The sequence below is a fragment of the Cetorhinus maximus genome, chromosome 3 (assembly GCF_964194155.1).
Source record: "Cetorhinus maximus chromosome 3, sCetMax3.hap1.1, whole genome shotgun sequence".
Taxonomy (NCBI): Eukaryota; Metazoa; Chordata; class Chondrichthyes; order Lamniformes; family Cetorhinidae; genus Cetorhinus; species Cetorhinus maximus.
In genome coordinates this window covers 68787658-68808875 of record NC_135881.1, presented here as the reverse complement: position 1 = coordinate 68808875, position 21218 = coordinate 68787658, and the positions used below count along the sequence as shown (strand labels likewise).

The window sequence follows — 21218 nt, the reverse complement described above, 5'->3', positions numbered from 1 at the left end:
AAAGTCTAATGATGACCATGAAACCATTGTCGATTGTCATAAAAACCCATCTGGTTCATTAATGTCCTTTAAGGAAGGAAATCTGCTGTCCTTACCTGGTGTGGCCTACATGTGACTCCAGACCCACAAGCAATGTGGTTGACTCTTAAATGCCCTCTGAACAAGGGCAATTAGGGATGGGCAATAAATGCAGGCCTAGCCAGTGACATGTACATCCCATGAATGAATTTTAAAAATCTAATCCTCCATCCATGCTAATATTTTACCCTGTACACCATGTGCTCTTATCTTATGTAGTAACCTTTGATATGGCATCTTATCAAATGCCTTTTGAAAATCCAAGTATGCCACATCCACAGGTTCCCCTTTATTAACCTTGCTGTTACTTCCTCAAAGAACTCTAAAGAATTAGGTATGCATGATTTCCCTTTCTCAAAACCATGTTGACTCTGCCTGATCCCATTATGATTTTCTAAATATCCTGCTATAACCTCCTTAATAATGGATTCTAGCAATTTCCCTATGACAGATGTTAGTCTAACTGGCCTAGAGTTTCCTGCTTTCTGCCTCCCTCCTTTCTTGAATAAAGGTATTACATTTGCTATTTTCCAATCCACAAGGGCCACTTCAGAATCTAAGGAATTTTGTAAGGTTGTAACCAATTCCTCTACTATTTCTGCACCCACTTCTTTTAGGATCCTAGGATGCAAGCCGTCTGGTCCCCCTGGGGACTTGTCAGCCTTTAGGTCTAATAGTTTTCCCAGCACCTTTTCCCTGGTAATGGTGATTGCTTATAGTTCCTCCCTCTAATTTCCTCACCTCTTGATTTTTAAGTATCTTTGGGAAGTTTTCTAAGTCTTCTACAGCGAAGACAGACACAAAATACCTGTTCAACACCTCCACCATTTCCTTGTTTTGCATTATTAATTTCCCAGCCTCACTCTCTAGAGGACCAACACTAGCTTTAATTACTCTTTTCCTATTTAAATACTTGTAGAAACTCTTACTATCTGTTTTTATATTACTAGCTAGCTTTCTCTCATACTCTACTTTCTCCCCCTATTTTTAAATAATTCTTTGCTGGTTCTTAAAATCTGACCAATCTTCTGATCAACCACAGACCTTTGCAGATTTGTACACTGTTTCTTTCAACTTGATATTATCCTTAACTTTTTTGTTTAGCCACAGAATATGCATCTTTCTCAAAAAGCCTTTCTTTCTCACTGGGATAAATCTTTGCTGAGAATTATTAAATATCTTCTTAAAAGTCTGCCACTGCATCTCTACAGTCCTACCTTTTAATCTAGTTTCCCACTTTAGCTAGCTCTGCCTTCATACACTTTTAATTACCTTCATTCGGGTTTAAAACATTAGTCTTAGACCCATACTTCTCCCTTTCAAACTGAACGTGAAATTATACCATGTTATGATCGCTGTCACCTACAGGCTCCTTTACCATGAGGTTATTGATTAATCCTACCTCATTGCTCATTACCGGGTCTAAAATAGCCTGCTCCCTGGTTGGCTTTAGAATGTACTGCTTTAAGAAATTATCCCTAATATACTCTATGAACTAATTTTCCAGACTACCTTTGCCAATCTGATTCAGCCAATCTATATGTAGATTAAAGTTACACATGATTATTGTGGTGCCTTTCTTACATACCCCATTTATTTCTTCCTGTATACTCTTTCCCTACAGTGTAATTACTGTTAGGGCGGCCTATAAACTATTACCATGAGTGACCTCTTACCTTTCTTATCTCTTATCTCTACCCAAACTGATCCTACAACAGGCTTTTTTAAGGTAAGTCAGCTTGAATGTAAATACCCAAGATTTTTAAGGCTTTTGCCTCCACCAGGTTATTACTGCCTAAATTTAAGTCAAGGGGAATGTGCTCATGTCTACCAAAGTCAACTCGTATGGCATTATACTTAGTAGCATTTAACTGCATACTTTTTTTCCCTCACACTATTCATTGAGAGTGTTAAGATTCTCCTAAACCTCACTAGCCACACACCCTGGTCTAGACTCAGTGACTGCTATATCATCTACGTATTTCCAGTATTTAAGGCCAGAGAAAGAGAATCATTAATGATCATTAGGAAAAGGATTGGCCATAGCCAAGTGCCCTGAAGCACACTGGCTGTTCACTGAATACTTTCGGATAGAGAGCCATTTTATCTGATGCACTGAGTGCAGTCAGTGAAGAAGTCAGCAATCCATTGGACAAGAACCTGTATGATCAACCCTCTCAAATGCCTTTGAAAAATATATTGTGATAATGGTTGACGTTGTTCCCAGCTTATTGGTGGTTTCCTCAGCAAAGGAAGCATTCAAGACATCGCATATCGGAACATTAAACCCATAGGCGATGACTTGGATAAACTTGGCTGGAATTCCATCTGGACCTACTGACTTGCCACATTTAACTCTCAAGAGCTCTTGGAAGACCTCCCACAGTTAAATCACAGGAGGCTGCTTCACTGGTAAAAATGTCAGTAATTGGGAAAAGTCCAGAGATGTCTTATCACCAGCAACGTCAGTGAAGTACTTATCAATGGCATTGGCGATCGAGTGTGACTCGCACTGATCAACCCATTATCCTGAGGCTATGCCCGTGTTCTACATTCACTCATCAGTCGAAGCAACCTCTCAGTGTCTAGCCCCTTAAGAATTTTATACGGTTCAATGAGATCACCTCTTATTCTTCTGAACTCCAGAGGTTATCAGCCCATCCCTCTCAATCTCTCCTCACAGGACAGCTCTCTCACTCCAGGAATCAGTCTGGAGAACCTTTATTGTACCCCCCTCTAAGGCAAGTATATGCTTCCTTAGGTAAGAAGACCACAGCATACACAGTACTCGAAGATGTTGTCACACCAAAGACCTACATTATTGCAATGAGACTTCTTGACTTTTATATGTCAACTTCCCTTGCAATAAAGGCTGATGTGTCATTTGATGATGCCTTCATTCTGCAAAAGTTCACTGCACCATCTGTATTGAGATAGAAGAACAACCCAAAGGGTGGCTGGTGGGTGACAAGGGCTACCAGCTGACCACATGGCTCATGATTCTAGTGCATAACCTACAAAGATTAGGGCAGAATGACTATAACTAAAGGTGTGCTACCACACAAAATGGGATCAAGCAGGTCATTGGGGTGCTTAAGCATTGCTTTAGCTGCCTAAATCACATTGGGGGGAGTCCTACAGTAGTCAGCAAAGCTCATGTCACATTCATTGTGGTCTGCTGCATGGAATGCAACCTCATCATCATGAGGGTACAGCCTTGCCTATAGTAATATGGAAACCAGCTGAGGACCAAGAGGAAAAAGAAGAGGAGGATGAGGAAGAAGAGGAGGGGAGGGTGAGGAGGAGACGGCAGAACCGAGGAAGCAACCTTTCTGGACACGCTGTCCACAATCGACTCTCCGAGCATGATGCCAGTGAATACAACCTCAATTCCCAATTCACCAATAGTCCCACATCTTGCCTTCCTTCAGTTGCTCATCACCACAACATCAGCTTGGCCACAAGCACCACAAAACAAACATTCCAAACCAGTACTCCTGCACAGCGCTACTGCAGTGGCTGCTGGAAGGCTGCTGACCTTCACTGGGGGAGATTGAGTGTGGTTGTGAGGCTTGCAGAAGTGCCAAGTTTTTGAGGGTGAGGTGAAGCTATGAATGTCAGGTATGAATCATGATTGATAGAGATTGTTGACATTGTTGGCAGATGAGTGATGGAAGATGTGGTGCATTGAGCTGTGTGTAAGGCTAGTGGTGCAGTTGGTGGGATATGACATTTTAAAATGCATTTGCTGACTTTGAGCGCACGCGAGAGGTCACTGAATTTCTTGTGACATTGTATCCAGTTCCTCAGAGCTAGACTCCTGGCATTGACAAACACAGCTTCCTGTTCTCACTGCCTTCTGAGTGTTTATCTGGAGGACCTCTTAGCTGTAAGAGCATACATGACATCTCTCCTCAACGCCTACCCCACTAAAGCCCCAAGTGCAGCGTCAGAAAGTCTTGAATCCCGCTCTCTGCCATACTGTGCCATAATTCAATGTTTTTCTTACTCAAACTCTCTTCTGCAACCAGTTCCAACTCCTGCTTCAGTCAAAATGCACCTTCCCTATAAGAGGCACAGGCTGATTTTAACTGATGCTAGCCTACTGCTCCTGGCATGCAGCCACCTAACAAGCCATATGAAGCACTGGCTGCACGCAACAATAATTTAAATGAGCAAACAGTACAAAGTTTGCATGCTGCCTGCATCTGAAGCAATGGACCTGGGTTAATCAAGCATCGTGATTGTTATATGATGTTATTGAATTTCACACCCAGAGGGTTATCTGGCAAGGCCCACTAATATCAGTGCCCAAATTCCTAATATGCATTCCAAGTGGTGAGTCTCCACGCTAAGAGGGAATCTTCATAAAAATTATTCCTTTGCAGGCATCCTTATTAGATTTTCTGTCAGCTTACATAAGGTTTACTTGCTACTACATAGGATGGTATCTAAATATAGCATCCCTATATTTTCTTGTAGGAAAGGCCATGTTGAATAATTAGTTTGTAGTTCAGTTATGTGTCATGATCAAGTAATCAAAGTATATCAATTAACATAATATGATATTCTGCTTAAATGTAGTCAATGTAAGACACCAATTTCACACCCTGTGAGCCTTTGTCTAGATGAATCCTTACTTGACAAGTTAAATACACCACATAGCCCTAGTCTTGTGCAAAGTGCTGTGAAGTCAGTTATGGTTGAGCGGATCCGAGTATGGAAAACGATATACTCGCTAGCCATTAACACTTAGCAATTATACTTGAGTTAGAAGGCCCTATTGTGTGATGTTACACAGTTTTAGGTCTCAAGCAACAGTTCTGTGTCTTAAATTGTTTTAGCCTTTTAACTTAAAGTGCCTGAAAGAGAAACAGCCATTTCCTTTCAAAGCATGTAACAGACTTGTGCATTACTGTGGGTTTTGCAATTTAGGAATTCAGTTTTGTAATTCTTGTGACTTTTATTCCTTATGAACATGCATCACATTGTACCATATATGTACCTTGTTACCTCAGTTTTAACATGCTGGTTGTCTTTATGCACTGATTTTTATACATGCTTTGTATAGATTTTATGTTGGAGAAACTTTGTAATTGAGGCTGTATGTCCTTTTGTACCCTTTTGTTATTTTTTCATTTACTTGCTCCAGTCATCAGCAGTCACTAGGGAGTGACATGCAAGCGTCTGAACACTCCAGAACACCTAATATATATCAATTAGGCATTTTGGGATATGGAGGCTAAAGCATCAATCATTCGAAGGTGACACCACACATCCACTTATTGCAAATAAGCACACACACAAATTATTTGTCGTGCCTTGTTACCTTGGTGAAAAGCTATAACTTAATAAAATAACAGGGAAAAGCTGCAATGAGAAGGATGGTCCCAAAAGTGACTGACATCATAGGGAACCAGTCAGGAGATAACAGGAAGTGACTTAAGATACCAATCAGACACTAATTATGCACCAGGTCTGACAGCATCTGCGGAGAGGAACACAGTTAACGTTTCGAGTCCGTATGACTCTTCAACAGAACTAAGGAAAAATAGAAGAGAGGTAAAATATAAGCTGGTTTAAGGGGGAGTGGGACAAGTGGTGGGACCCTCCACCCCTGCCCGTCCCTCTGTCCCCATCCCGTCTTCCAATCCCAGCTCCGGCCGTGTATTCACCATAGCCCCTGACCTTCCCCTCTCTGATGCTGAACGTTCAGTGCTCAGCAAAGGACTCAGTTTCATACCCTTATGCCCTCATCTCAATTAATTTCAGACTCGGCACGATGCTGAACTCTTCTTACACCGCCTTCGTCTCCATGCTCACTTCTTTGGGCAGGAGTCCTCTCCCCGTTCAACGGATCCTTTTACCCACCTCCAATATTCTCCCTCCACCTGGACCCCTCCCTCTGGATTCTTACCTTCTCTTGATCTTTTCATTGAGAACTGTCGGCGTGACATCAGTCGTCCCAATTTCTCTGCTCCTCTCACCCACTCTAACCTGTCTCTCTCTGAGCTTGCTGCACTCCGTTCTCTCAGGTCCAACCCTGACATTGTCATCAAACCTGCTGACAAGGGTGGTGCTGTTGTTGTCTGGCGCACTGACCTCTACCTCGCGGAGGCTGAGCATCAACTCGCAGACACTTCCTCCTACCTCTCCCTGGACCATGACCCCACCACTGAACATCAAGTCATTGCTTCCAAGACCGTCACTGACCTCATCTCCTCTGGAGATCTTCCTCCCACAGCTTCCAACTTGATAGTCGCCCAACCTCGGATGGCCCGCTTCTACCTCCTACCCAAAATCCACAAACAGGACTGTCCCGGCAGACCGATCGTGTCAGCCTGTTCCTGCCCCACGGAACTCATTTCTTGCTATCTTGACTCCATTCTCTCTCCCCTTGTCCAGTCCCTTCCCACCTACATCTGTGATTCCTCTGACACCCTAAATGATATCAACAATTTCCAGTTGCCTGGCCCCAACCGCCTCCTCTTCACCATGGACGTCCAATCCCTCTACACCTCCATCCCCCACTGGGATGGTCTGATGGCTCTCTGCTTCTTCCTTGAACAGAGGCCCGGACAATCCCCATCCACCACTACTCTCCTCCGTCTGAATGAACTTGTTCTCTCACTGAACAATTTCTCCTTAAACTCCTCTCACTTCCTCCAAATAAAAGGTGTGGCTATGGGTACCTGCATGGTCCCAGTTATGCCTGTCTCTTTATGGGGTATGTGGAACGTTCCTTGTTCCAGGCCTACTCCAGCCCCCTCCCACAACTCTTTCTCCGGTACATCGATGATTGCTTCGGTGCTGCTTCATGCTCTTGTTGGACCTGGAAAAATTTATTAATTTTGCTTCCAATCTCCACCCCTCCATCATTTTCACATGGTCCATCTCTGACACTTCCCTTCCGTTCCTTGACCTCTCTGTTTCAATTTCTGGTGATAGACTGTCCAACAATATTCATTGCAAGCCTACCGACTCCCACAGCTACCTTGACTACAGCTCCTCACACCCCTCTTCCTGTAAGGACTCCATCCAATTCTCTCAGTTCCTTCGCCTCCGTCGCATCTGGTCCGATGATGCCACTTGCGAAAACAGTTCCTCTGACATGTCTTCCTTCTTCCTTAACCGAGGTTTTCCACCCACGGTGGTTGACAGGGCCCTCAACCCTATCCGGCCCATCTCCCGTGCATCCGCCCTCACACCTTCTTCTCCCTCCTAGAAACATAATAGGGTCCTCCTTGTCCTCACTTATCACCCCACCAGCCTCTGCATTCAAAGGATCATCCTCCTCCATTTCCGCCAACTCCAGCATGATGCCACCACCAAACACATCTTCCCTTCACCCCCCCCGGCAGCATTCCGCAGGGATCATTCCCTCCGGGACACCCTGGTCCACTCCTCCATCACCCCCTACACCTCAACCCCCTCCCATGGCACCTTCCCATGCAACTGCAGAAGGTGCAACACCTGCCCCTTTACTTCCCCTCTCTTCACCATCCAAGGACCCAAACACTCCTTTCAAGTGAAGCAGTATTTCACTTGCACTTCCCTCAATTTAGTCTACTGCATTCGCTGCTCCCAATGCGGTTTCCTCTACATTGGAGAGACCAAACGCAGACTGGGTGACCGCTTTGCAGAACACCTTCAGTCTGTCCGAAAGCATGACCCAGACCTCCATGTCGCTTGCCATGTCAACACTCCACCCTGCTCTCATGCCCACATGTCCGTCCTTGGCCTGCTGCAATGTTCCAGTGAAGCTCAACGCAAACTGGAGGAACAGCACCTCATCTTCCGACTAGGCAATTTACAGCCTTCCGGACTGAATATTGAGTTCAACAATTTTAGATCATGAACTCTCTCCTCCATCCCCACCCCATCTTTTGGCAATCTCCACCTATCACCGGCCCTCTATCCAGCTCTACTTGTCCCACCCCCCCTTAAACCAGCTTATATTTCACCTCTCTTCTATTTTTCCTTAGTTCTGTTGAAGAGTCATACGGACTCGAAACTTTAACTGTGTTCCTCTCCGCAGATGCTGTCAGACCTGCTGAGTTTTTCCAGGTATTTTTATTTTTGTTTTTGTTTTGGATTTCCAGCATCCGCAGTTTTTTGCTTTTAACCAATTATGCACCATTTGACCTATTAGGGACTGATCATGCATTGCCTGGACCAAACAAAACTCAGGGATGCTACTAACCATGCACAGAGGTAGTGGCTAGCAAGGGTTAATAAGCAGCAAATTTCAGCAGCTAGGCACGCAGCATGAAGAAGTAAGAAGAAGCAAGATAGATTTCAGTTAACAGGACAAGAACAACACCACAGTGAACCAGAAATCGAGAGCCAATGTCCAGAGTGAACGGACTGCCTTTTACTAGGTATTGCAATTTTGTAGTTACTGCAATTAACTTAATAAATTCTCATTTGGTAGTACAGAATTTGAGTATTTCTGAAAAAAAAGAGACTTTTCTTTGTGGAAGCTTTTCATCTTGCACTCAACAGGACAAATTGCAAGAAAATACCAATGTCAGGGGAATAAAATATTTATACAGTATGAGAAAAACATGCTGATTGGTTGGCAAAAACATTGCAACATTCTCCATGGCAACACGCAACATTGGTTGCGGTGTTGTCATGGAGAATGCACCAGTTGATGGCAACTGACAGTTAACTGCCAAGCATTGTTTGAAATTTAAACTAGGCAGCTTGACCCTGATAGGTCAAGATTTTGGCCTGGGGGATGAACCAGTGGATGGATGTTATTTATTTTATTTAGCCAAAACAGGTGCACTGTGTGTATGGGGTCCTGTGCATTTATATATTTAGCTTCCAGTACATGCAAATGTGTCATACTGCGAACCTGACTGACAATCTTACATTTGTTGTCAGCATAATTCTTAGCACGCTGAAGGTTATTTTGCAAATGTTGTCTAATCGCGGAATCACATCTAATATTGGACACTGTGTTTTGAGTTTTACAAGCAGGGGCTGGTCAGATATGGTCTGTACCTTTCCCGTTGTCAACAGTGGAAGGGACATGCTGTTTGATATGGCCTGCCAATCTTTGGGACATTCGGCCTACATACCTGGCATCACACTGGCAATGAAATTCATATACACTAAAGTCCCGCCGTTCGCTGGGGTTTATGTTTCCGCGATATCTCGCAAAGGGCAAAATTGTGAAGGGGGATCATGTTTTTAAATAGGATTCAATTAGAAAAGTTCCAGCCATGCGAGGGCAGTACGGGATTCTCCAGCAAAAATGTGGTGCAGTACCTTTATAAGACCGACAGGGAAGCCTCTGAGCAACACATCAGTGAAAATTTAAAATTGAATAGAGCTGTTATTGTAGCTCTTGACACAGCTATTTTGACATTTCCAAGTTAATCCCTTTGTTCGGGCTGCTCTTCAGCTGAAACTAGTTTCTGCTCCGTCATGGCCGCCATCTCCCCGGGAAAAAATGAGAGTGAGAGAAAAGAAACCGCACTGCTCACGCGATGGGCAATGCTGTGTACAAAGTACAAAGCGCTGGTAAGTGAAAACGTGAACAAGGAAGTTGCAAACAGCGGGACTTTACTGTACCATATTACTCATTTGTGTGATAGGCAGAACATCTTTTTGGCTTGACAGCAGCTTCCTGTTAGTGACAGCACAGTAGCAGCGTGAAACAGCTAGCTTCACCAATTGCTCAAATTTTGAGATACTTTGCCCTTCCAGGGTGATCTGAGGTAGCCTGGGCACTTTTCAGGGCCAAAAGTGCCGTAGCATTATATCATGGCAATCTAGACCCGCCACCATTGCGTGAATCAGTAGTCATTCAGCTTATCAAACAGCATGTCCCTTCCGCTGTCCACAACAGGAAAAGTACAGACCGTACCCAACCAGCCCATGCTTGTAAAACTCAAAATAGTGTCCAACATTAGATGTGATTCCGTGATTAGACAACATTTGCTAAATAATCCTCAGTGTGCTAAAATTATGCTGACAACCAATTTAAGATTGTCAGTCGGGCTTACAGTGTGGTGCATTTGTATGTACTGGAAGCTACACATATTAATACACAGGGCCCTGCTCTTTGCAGACAGAAAGAACATGTACATGCATTGCGCCTGTTTCAGCTAAACAAAATAAGTGATGGCCATTCACTGGTTTATCTCCCAGGGCAATGTCTCAGTCAATCAGAGTCAAGCAGCCTGGTTTAAATTTCAAACAATGTTTGCCAGTTAACTGTCAGTCACCATCAACTGGTGCATTCTCCATGGCAACACCTCTACCAATCAGAGTCCACTTGCCAACCAATCAGCACTCTCTTCTCATACAGTATAAATATGTTGTTTCCCTGACGTTGGTATTTTCTTGCAAATTGTCCTGATGAGTGCAAGACGAAAAGCTTCCACAAAAAATCTCTTTATTCAGCAATACTTAATAAATTCTGTGAAACCTGTGACAACATACCCAAAGTGGTCTGTAGCTAGTTGGAAATGTAGGTTTCTTTTAAATCAACCCATTCTAACAATTGTAATTGACTTAAGTCTTACAATTAAAGTTAGAGTGAACCGCAGATCTTACATTCTGATCATTGCAGAAAATGAAACTTCCATTGTGAGTGTTTTTTTCTTCTATAGGTCTTGGACTAGGAAGAGTTAAAATATCTTTGCCAATGACTTACCTCTTCTTTGGACCTGCCTATAAACATGTCTTTCTCATAAACATTTCTCCGGGCAAAAATTGAAGGGTTTAGCAAGGCAGAAGCCGTTGCTTCATCACCATAGTTAATCGTATCGCTGATACGACGAAAACGAGGGGCTGGCAAGTCAGTACGTATAGTAGGTACACCACAGGTTCGATAATCTGTTCAGAATAAAATATTCAGTAATCAGGCCAAGATAGTTTTAAACAAAACTAGTTTTTAAATAGCATACATACTTTCCAAGCAATGTAACTCAAAATATATTTTAATTCACTTCTCCATTATATGATTATTGGATGTTAGTTCATAACTTTCAGATACAATGTTTTAAGCTATTTTCAGTTATTCATGATATTACAGCCCTAGATAAACAAAAAAAACAAGCAAAAGCTTCAACAAAAGCAAAATACTGAAGATGCTAGAGATTTGAGAGAAAACAGAAAATGCTGGAAATACTCTGCAGTACTCTGAAGAAAGGTCCTTGACCTGAAACATTAATTTTGTTTCGTTCCCCACAGATGCTGTCAGATCTGCTGAGTATTTCCGACATTATCAGTTTTTATCTAAGCAAAAAACTTTATTTTCATCTATCTATATGATGAGGCAGTTCACACTAGAAGTTGAAAAATGCATTATTCATTACTAGAAATTTTATATGGGTGTGTTTTTCAAAGACCTGGAAGAGAGCAATTCATAATTATAGTTATTATATTAAAAATTTTATTCTTTCTGAAAAAAACATCCTTTTTAGCTTTTAAATTCTCACCAGACATACAGTCTTATTGGATAAATTTTCACCTTCAGCATTTCCAGCGCTGAGTTTTCCACTCTGGGAGCATATATCAGAAATCCAGTTGCACAGTCCTGCAATTTTCCATTCATTAAAATTGATGGATGGAGTCGATTCCCTCAGGAGAAGTAGAGGATAATGATGAAACTTGATAGTGATTTTTATGGGCATGGAGAATTTGGATCTGGGAAAATTCGCCAATTGGATTGAGGACCAAGGAAGTAAGCTTGTCAAAAGAAAATAGATTTTTTTTTAATTCTGCAAGAAGGTGAAAGAATTGTGGAACAAATTGCCAGTGAAAATGCTGGAATAGAATGCCACCGTTTTGAAAAAGGACTGGATGAATTCCTGTTTGGGAAAGGCTGCATGGTTATTAATTCCAGAGTTACAGTAAGGAAACTGATAGATATTTTGGAAGAGTAAACAAGTTGGGTCAATGTACCTGGAATTTCCATGGGAGTTCACTCCATTTCCTGCAGTGGAGAGATTGATGGAAACCCTGATTTTTGAAAAAAAACAGCTTTGTTTGCTGTTCATGCCATTTCTGCAGAGTTTCCAATGATCTTCCATCAATGTACTAGCAGGAAATTGGACGCACTCCATGGAGGTTCTACCCCAGAATATTTACCTGCAAAAAAGACATTCCTATGTGAAAACTGTGGAAGGCACTGCATCAGAGGTTCTGCAGATGAAAATGTATCATATATTTTTCTTAGTTTTTTTAAACAAAAATCTATTCTTTGATTATTAGTGATCTGAAGGCTGAGAGGTATGTCCAAAGGTCACATTTTAAGTAGGAGTGGTGGTTATACTTTTTTTAAAAATTGCATTCTCATATTTATTTTTCAATTAAATGTTCTTGTCGTTCTTGTTTCTTTTTCTGACATATTCAGCAATAGTTCCTGTATTTTTACTCAATCTTTTTAATCCTTTCTATGCTTATGTTCCAAAAACTGGTCCCAAAATTAGCAAAATACTGGCACTCTGGCACCTTATGATGGTTGCAAATTGTGTTTTTCCGATTCAACAAGAGACATGAGCACCTTATCACAAAACCCAGGATCAGGAATTTCAACACAGAAACATCTGTTGGTCCACCTTGACACTGCCTATACTGATGTTGGCTTCACATCAGAGCTAGCTATTTTAATCCTATTCCTGACACTCTGCTTTAGTATTTTTCTTCAAGAGTTAAACAAATTCCTTCTTAAATGGAATTACCAATTCTGCTTCATTCATCACTTAGCAGCAATACATCCTCATGGTGTAAAAATATTCTATTCGCCTTCTGACTGCCACAAGTATTGATCAGAAATTCATGTCCCTTGTTATCATTTCATTGACTCATTAATATAATATTAATATATAATTCCCACACAACAAAAACTGCATACTTAAATTTTTAAGTTGCCAGTTGTATTCAAGAAAACACAATCCATATGCAAATAACCAGTGGTTCTTCAAGGAATCACTGGAGGTCATCACCAAAAAGAGGTACATTTAAAAAAGATACTTATCTGAACGTGGAGCTGGGAAGAGCAGCCCTGTTCCTCTCGGGTCCACTGCAATGCCAAAGACTAACGCAGACCGTCATTCAAAACCTCCAGATTACTTCCCTGTTGTCTAATCTCTCTCCTCCCTCCCTCCTGATTGCTCCTTCCCTCTCTCCCATTTGCTGCCTTCTCTCTCGATCACTTCTTCCCTCATTCCTTCCCTCTCCCAATTGTCCCTTTACCTCCCAATTGCATCTTCCCCTCTTCCAGGACCTAACTGAAACATAGGGTGGAATTTCCCCAGATTTGCACGAAGTGCGGGAGCGGGTGGGTAAAATGATGTTTTACCCACCAGCTGCGATGGTGGGTTTTCACGCCGTATCATCCCAAACCTGTCTCATTATTATGCACTCCCAGGAAACACGCTGTTTCCATGGCGGGCGGGCTCTCATTTGCCCGCATGCCATCACCCCGCCGCCGCATCACGCCGGGCACCATGTTTAAAGTCCAGCCACAAGCATACATCACAGTGCTTCCACGGAAGACATGGCCAGCAAAGGAAAAAAGACTGCAGCCCCCCCGTTTCAATGGTGGGTCCCTCAAGCAACTGCTGGATGCCGTGGAGGCCCACCGGGATGTCCGGTACCCCCATTCTGGCTGCAGGGTGGGCAGCAATGTGACCAATCCAGCTTGGGAGGTGGTGGCAGCGATGGTCAGCGCCAACGCCCTGCAGAAGGGGACAGCCACCCCGTGCAGAAAGAGGATGAAGAATCTCCTCTGTTCCACCAGGTAAGTCACTCTTCTCATCACTCTCAACTCACAAACCCATCACACATCCACAGGGCCCTCACTCACTGCCAGTTCAAGGGATATCACCATTCATTCGCTCACACACACCATCATTGTCCTTATCTTCAGCATCCCAATGGTCTGCTCCATCAAGTTACAAGCTGCAGCATTATGCTGTCACTCTGCTGCAGTCTGAGGCCACCACAGGGATGTCATCAGCCACAGCCTCTGCCGGTAGCCCTTGTCCCCAGAGAGCCAGCCCAGCAACTTCTGTGGACCCTGGGAGACTCCAGAGATCTGTGACTGACTGAGCATGTAGGTGTCGCGAACACTTTCTGGAAACCGTGCGCACACACCTGCAGGGTGCATTTCTGGTGGTCACATACCAGCTGCACATTCAGTGAGTGGAATCCCTTGCAGTGGATGTAGTCCACCATGTGTAGTGATGGAGACCTGAGCACCCTGTATCTGTGGGAATCCCGAGATCAGGGCGAATCCAACGTCTCTTGCATCCTGGATGTCACAGTCCCGGGTGAAATGCACAAAGTTGTGTGCCATGGAGAAGATGGGATCCATGACCTCATGGATGCATTTGTGGGTGGCAGCTTGTGATATAACACAGAGGCCACCTGCGGAGCCCTGAAAGGAGCCACTGGCACAGAAATTAAGCGCCATGATCACTTTTGCAGCCACTGGCAGTGGATGCCCTCCGTGCCCCCTTGGCGCCAAGTCCTGCAGTAAGTGGCAGATGTGAGCGACCAGGTGCCTAGACATGTGCAGTTGTCGGCGACACTGGTTCTCAGTCATCTGCAGGAATGACAGGTGGCGTCTATAGGCTCTGGGTGTCGCTAGGCGCAGACCAGCTACGGCTCACTGTCGCTTCTGGGTAGTGTGTACGGGAGCTCCAGCAGCCCCTTCTTCCTGAGGTTGCTGCTCCAGTCTTTGTGCAGCCAGGAGCCTCAGTCGCTCTCTCCTCTGTCTTCTCTGCTCCCTGTAGGCCATCAGACATACAGCTAGGTCACCAGACTCCATACTCCCGATGTGGTCCTCCTGTGGTATGAAAGAGAGACGTGGTTAGCGTGTGTGTACTTAGCACCTTTCCTGGCCCTGTGGAGCGCTTGGTGCCACTTTGGTGCCTCCGCATTGCTTGCATGGGCGGGCAGTCTAGGAGCCCCGCCCCATTCATATCACTGTGGCTGCGCCTGAACTGTCTCAGTTGCAGAGGAATGGTCAGTTTACACAGGTGTCCCTACAGCGTGGCCATTTCCCTCACCTACCCTGCCCCCCACCTCGATTTCTTCTGGGTGGGATCCAACGCCAGGGCAGCAGTTGCGCCCCCCGCCCCCCCCCCGACAACAGTCACTTCCGTGGCAGGGCAGCAGTTGCCCCCAGACACCCTCCATCCCCGAAAACAGTCGCCTTTGAGGCAGGGCGGCACTTCACCCTGGCCCCCCGACACCGCTGAAGCCTGCAAAACAACAGGCGACCGTGGCGAACTCTGCAGAACGATGCTGTTCACTCACCTCCACTTCCCCCAAGTGAAGGCTGCCAAATGCATGTCGCATGTGTGCCCTTGTGAATCACATTGACGTGCTTTCCCATCGACGCGGACAGACGATCTGGCAGGGGTCCAAGAGCCTGGTGGGATGGCCTTTTAATAAAGTAGTACAACAAGCTCCCCGACAACCGTTGGTGGGAAACACGGTCCACCACCGGCAGGCTGAGTGGACGATCGTGACCTGCCTTCCCGCAGTCGTGAAACCGATCGCGCCATATTGTCTGTGCACGCCACCTATCACGCCCGCTGCCAGTGGGCTCGGAAAATTCCGCCCATAGTGGCCTGAATTTGAAATCTTCTTCAAAAGTGTGCTGCCTGAGCATGCCTAGTAAACAACTGCAGCTCGCCAGTCTCTTGCAAATGAAGCATGAGGCCCAATATCAGGTGTGCCCCAAGCATTCCCTATGCCAAGTTTGCATGTCTTGGTGTAGAAAAGAGGGTTTTCAATTGCTAAGACTTTGGGAAAAATTCTGGACGTGAAACAGAACTACAAATAGTTAAATCACTAACCTCCTGGAGGTGTTCACTACAAAAGAAATGAGTTGCATACCATAAGGCAAAGCTTAATAAAGGTGAATTTCCACAAGTGAATTGTGTCACGTTGGTACTAATGAACATTTGCGACTGTTGGTTGTATGGCGAAGTATTGGCACAAAGGTTTCCTGGATTTGCATATCCATTAGAGTGGTGAGAGGCGGAAAATCGGGTTTAATCTACTGGAGCATTTGGAAATTGGAATGGAGACTTTAAGATTAAAGTCCTGGCAGAAGATTGCAGCAACAGATTGAGGAATAGCCAGGTAAGTAAGGAACATTGCTTAGCTCATTCATTTAACTCCAGTGAAAAGGAGGGTGTTTTGGTCAACAGGCAGTAGTCCCCTTTACAAATGGAGCTGGCTGCATCATCAGTGTTAAAGGCATGGCAAAACTATCTATCCCATTTTGAGGTCAATTTTGCCTTTTAATGGAGGTGAAGGCAGTCAAAATCAACCCCAATATAAGCAGTACACTACCATGAAGCCCTGTAATAAATTATTTCATAGGAGTATTTTTGTTAATTGTGGATTAACTTTGTTTAATTGTATACAGGTTGTGGCATTAACCAAGGATTCACTTCTGCCCCTATAAATAGACACACACTGAAATGTAGCAGTTGGGTTAGGAGTGCGTGCTGGTAATGTGTGGCTCTGTAAATAAATGCTTGTAAGTGTAAAGACTGACTCTAGTTCTATCCTTCGCCTCTGTCCTTGGATGTCAGAGTGGTGTCATGAGCCACCTTTTCAGGGGATAGCCTTTGTCACCCAGGAGCCAACCATCCAACGAGCTGGAGCAACAAAAAGCCTTGGCACCTGGAAGTGCTGCAGAATGTATGCGTCATGGGAGCTGCCCAGGTACCTGGTGCAGATATGCAAAATCTGTGCCCTGTGGTCACACACAATCTGGACGTTAATGGAGCGGAAGCCCTTTCTGTTGATGAAGACACCCAGCTCACCCATTGGTGCCTCTATGCTCACATGAGTGCAATTAATGGTATCCTGGATGCTGGGGAAGCCAGCAATTGCAGCAAAGCACCTGGCTCGCTCAGCCTGGTTAGCATCGTCGGTCCAGAAATTAATGAAGTTCATCACCCATCTGAACAGAGCATCAGTGGCCAGCTTGATGCAGCTGTGGGCAGCAAATTGGGAAACCCCACATAGATATCCCGCTGACCCTTGGAAGGAACCGGAGGTGCAAAAATTCAGGGCCACTGTCACCTTCAGAACCACTGTTACAGTTTGAGGCGATCTCAGGGCCAATCATTTGGCATAAGGAGGTCACAGTCTCCCTAGAGAGGTGGAGGCGCCTCCGCCACTGGACCTCTGAGGTGTCCAGGTAGCTGGTGCGCTGCCTGCAGATTCTCCCTGCAGGATAACGGCGTCTTCAGCGGACCCTTCCACCTTGGACTTACTGCTGACTCTGCAACCCATGTCACTGTGCCTCTCTTTCAACAGGTTGCTCCCTGGGACACTGCCTGCAGACACGAGCTTCCTCTCCCTTCTAGCCCTCTCCTCCTCAGCGGAGGAGGTCCCTCCAGCGGAGTAGACAATCTCCATTAGATGGAATACAGAAGGCACAGGATAATGCACTGAATGGGGCACTCGGCAGAAAGCCTCCAAGAAAGCTCATAAGCCAAAATGTCCTCCAGAAAACACAGGAAATGCAATGAACTCTCAGAAAAGCACCTACAACCAACTCTCACCTAAACTCCAGAGCCATGGCTCTGGACGCCTTTTATCCTCCCCTGGATCGAGCTTGCATGAAAAACGGGATGTGTGGCCTGTGCGCCAACTGCAAAGTCACTTGGGCCACGTAAAATTCTAAATAACTGCTTTCTCAATGGCCTTAATCGCCCTTTTAATTGTCGGCAGGCGCACTTCCAACCCCTACGTGCACCTACCGACTGTAATATGGCGCGATGGCGCCACGACGTTAGGACACATAGCCAATGTTTTCTCACACGCTTTCATGCGAGTTCCGGCTGGCTGTGTGCCTGATTGGGCCACATAAAATTGTGGCCCAGGTTGCCAACCTAATATGTTGTGCCACAATCCAAGAGAAATTTCTAACCCAAATTGCAGTTTACAGATAATACAAATTCATAATTAATCTTCACACCATGTAAACATATACTCCATATAAAAGCACAGAACTGTTTGGTTAAAAAAAATATTTGCAAGATAAATGAAAAGATGGACTTAGATACACTTACCAGCTGGTGAATAACTCCCTACAACTCCATTGATCAATGAAGAGGTTTTCCAATAGTGACCATTAGACCTATCTTCTTTTTTAGTTATCGTTCTGAGAGTCTTAGCTGAGCTTCCAATATCTAATGGTACAATATCTTCAGGTGCTACTAGTCCACTGCCATCATCTGTTGGAGAAGTAGTTTTTGTTTAATAAAAGGACAGAAGTTGTTAAAAAATATAATCAACTAGCACAAACATTTTGTACCTTTTGCAATAATCATTTGTTCCATTTTTCCCAAAGGCATTTTGTCTTTCCAATTCAGAAAATTTGCAAACTCCAAGAAGTTAATTGTGCCATCTCCTTCAATATCACAGTATTCCATTAATTGGTCGATCAATTTGGGGTCTAGTTTCAAGTTAAACTGTATACAGACATCTCGTAGCTCTTCTCTGTCAATTTTTCCATCACCATTCTGGACAGAAACAAACAAAACAGAAAAGGAAATCAATACCCAGGTTTTTAGCAAAGGGTACAACTGTAATTTTATATAAAAGACAATATAAATTACCTGGATTATTCTGCCCAATTTCTAGCCACATTAATATCAAGATGTGGACCATGACATTATAAGCTTCGTGCACTATTCAGGGGCCTGGTGTGAGTTATTAAAAATAATTGTGAGTAGCAAAGCCTGTTCATTTTCACTTAATTTTACACCATTGTGTTTCTGACTATCAGAAATACATTCCATAGATGTCAGAAAATAAGTCGATCTTTAATGTTTTGAAAGATCCCTCCAAAAATGGGGGTCGGCTTATATGCCGAGTATAAAAGTGAATGGTGTGAATGGTCGTCATTTTTAAATGTCATCGGCATCCGATGTAAAGAGTGGGCGTGTTTTGATCTCCCGTGCATCTTCGCAATGCAGCTCATATTGCCTGTCCTTGTGCTTGGTTATAAGGTGCCAGTAAGTAAAACATGCATTTGTGGGGTGAAAAATTGAGGCTGCCTACTAATGCTAGTACAGCATGTCATGGCTGAAAAAGGGGGATTGACGTATACACCGTGTATATGCAAAAACATGATTTTTGGGGCTGGAAAAATTGAGTTGTTTTATACACCAAGTCGACTTATACGTTGTGATTTACAGTAACACTTGCACACTTGCCATGATATTCCATCTATTCGTTTTAATGGGCAAGAACTCCACGTGGGGTCCTGGGCTTGGGTGGCACATAAAAAAATTTCCAAACAGGTATTCAGGGTAGGTGAGGCTCAGATATAAACTTGTACAATTACCCATTAGATTTTTTTGTTTTCAGTTTGGGAATAAAAAGCTGTTTCTCTCCTATAACTGCCAGGCACCTACTCAGCTGTGAACTGCAATCAGGAAATAATTAATAAGTAAAACAGTAGTAAAAATACAAAGGACCAGCATGTCTGTAGAATTTCTTGCTGCAGAGTAAGGAAAGGCAATTTTACAAACCAGGAGCTGCAAACCCAATTGCAAAGATTCTTCCTCTCCCCAAAAGGATCTGTTGTGCCAGGCATGAAAGAAGGTGCCTGAAAACAGGCAGCACAGTTAGTCATCACAGTCCTGTATGTGTTATGATCTCAGCTGCTGTTACTACTGGACAAGTCAGATCCCAGGGTGGAAACCGGCTAGATAGATCCTAACTTTTATTTTTTCTTTAGAAACGCGGAGAGCAGCTACTGAACAGAGTCACGGTAGTCAGCTGATGTGCTTTTAACTAAAGAATAAAACATTTATTAAATAAGAAAAGATTAACTATATTACAATACCCTTTCACCCACAACTATACCTTTACAGATATATACAGATTCGCAAGGATAACACAAGTTATATAAGCTATTTTATACTCTCATGTTCACAGAAAGTACACATGTAAACCAATCGGTGAGCTGTGGTCAAGCACACCATCCCCAGAAACCAAGTGACAGATGCCACCCCAAACAGGCTATGGATCTCTCATCAACTCCCCCTCAAACGCTTGTCACACTGTGAGCCAACCAGTCTCACTGATCTCCATCTTTCACACGAAGGTTTCCAACCTTCACTCTCCAAGAATTCGCTTTGGAATCTTCTCCCCAAGCAATGCTTTCTCTCAGACGCCTTCCACAATGGTCCACCTCCAGGATTTTGATCTCTCCTTCCGAAGTTCCTATCCCCTGGATCAAGGAGCTTTCTTTCACGCACTCTCTCTCAGATACTCAGCCATGCCAACGGAACACCACCGCTTCATATGCCCATAATAAGGAGTAACCAACCTTTTGGCTGTCTCCACAAAGCTTCCAGCTCTCGCAAAACTATTTTGCTTTAAGTCTGCGTCCTGCAGCTTTCTCCCTTTAAGCTTGGAGCCTTCTTCTGCTCCTCACGCTTAACTTCACTTAACAGGACCTTTTCCGGATTCCAGGACCTGAATCTTGCATTCCAAGGTCGGGCACGCGCCTGACCCGAATGTATATAAAATTGCATGAAAAGACATCAGGTGTGTGTCCCGACGCCATCGCGCACGCAATAGTGAGGTCAGCGAGCCCACTCAGGAGTCGGAGCAGCGCCTGCCAACAATTAAAGGGCCAATTAAGGTCATTAAAAAGCCCACTGACCACGATTTTACGTTGCCCGTGTGAATTTTAGCTTGTCGCACAGGCAAAATGTGTGGGCGAAATTCACGTTTTAATAATTTCCTCATCCACAGGTGGGATAAACACCCCCGGAGCAGCAGCACTTTCTCTGCCATTGCCAGTTCTTTACTGTGCGAGTACAGAGTTATCCCAGAGTTTCTTGGCATCTCATTTGATTGTCAAGCCTGCCTTTCAGCATCTCAGGTCCTCATCTTCCCTGGAAGGTTCCCCTGAGTATTGCAGCTCCTTCATTTTCAAGGCACTGCTCCTCTGCATCCCATCTAATGGGGATAGTGTATTCCACTGGTAGAACCTCCTCTGAAGAGGAAGTGGGGCAGGAGGGTGAGGAGACCAGGTGGGACACGCGCAGTGACCTGGGGACAGACCTTTAAGTGCAGAGGCACGGGCTCAGTTGGTGCAGGGCCAGCAGGGAGGCCAAGGC

At 44.4% G+C, this 21218-nt stretch overlaps 1 protein-coding gene across 3 annotated transcripts in view; it reads right to left on the bottom strand.

The window, feature by feature from the left end:
• efhb (EF-hand domain family, member B) overlaps nt 1–21218 on the bottom strand; it is a 95041-nt gene that overhangs the window by 1333 nt on the left and 72490 nt on the right. For 2 of the 3 annotated variants that reach the window (XM_078534846.1, XM_078534855.1), the window contains 3 exons: nt 18395–18602; nt 18150–18314; nt 10751–10932 (listed from right to left, as the gene is read on the bottom strand). In XM_078534846.1, coding sequence (XP_078390972.1) covers nt 10751–10932; nt 18150–18314; nt 18395–18602 — 555 coding nt within the window. The remainder of the gene's footprint in view (nt 1–10750; nt 10933–18149; nt 18315–18394; nt 18603–21218) is intronic. The other variant, XM_078534860.1, reaches the window with a different exon arrangement.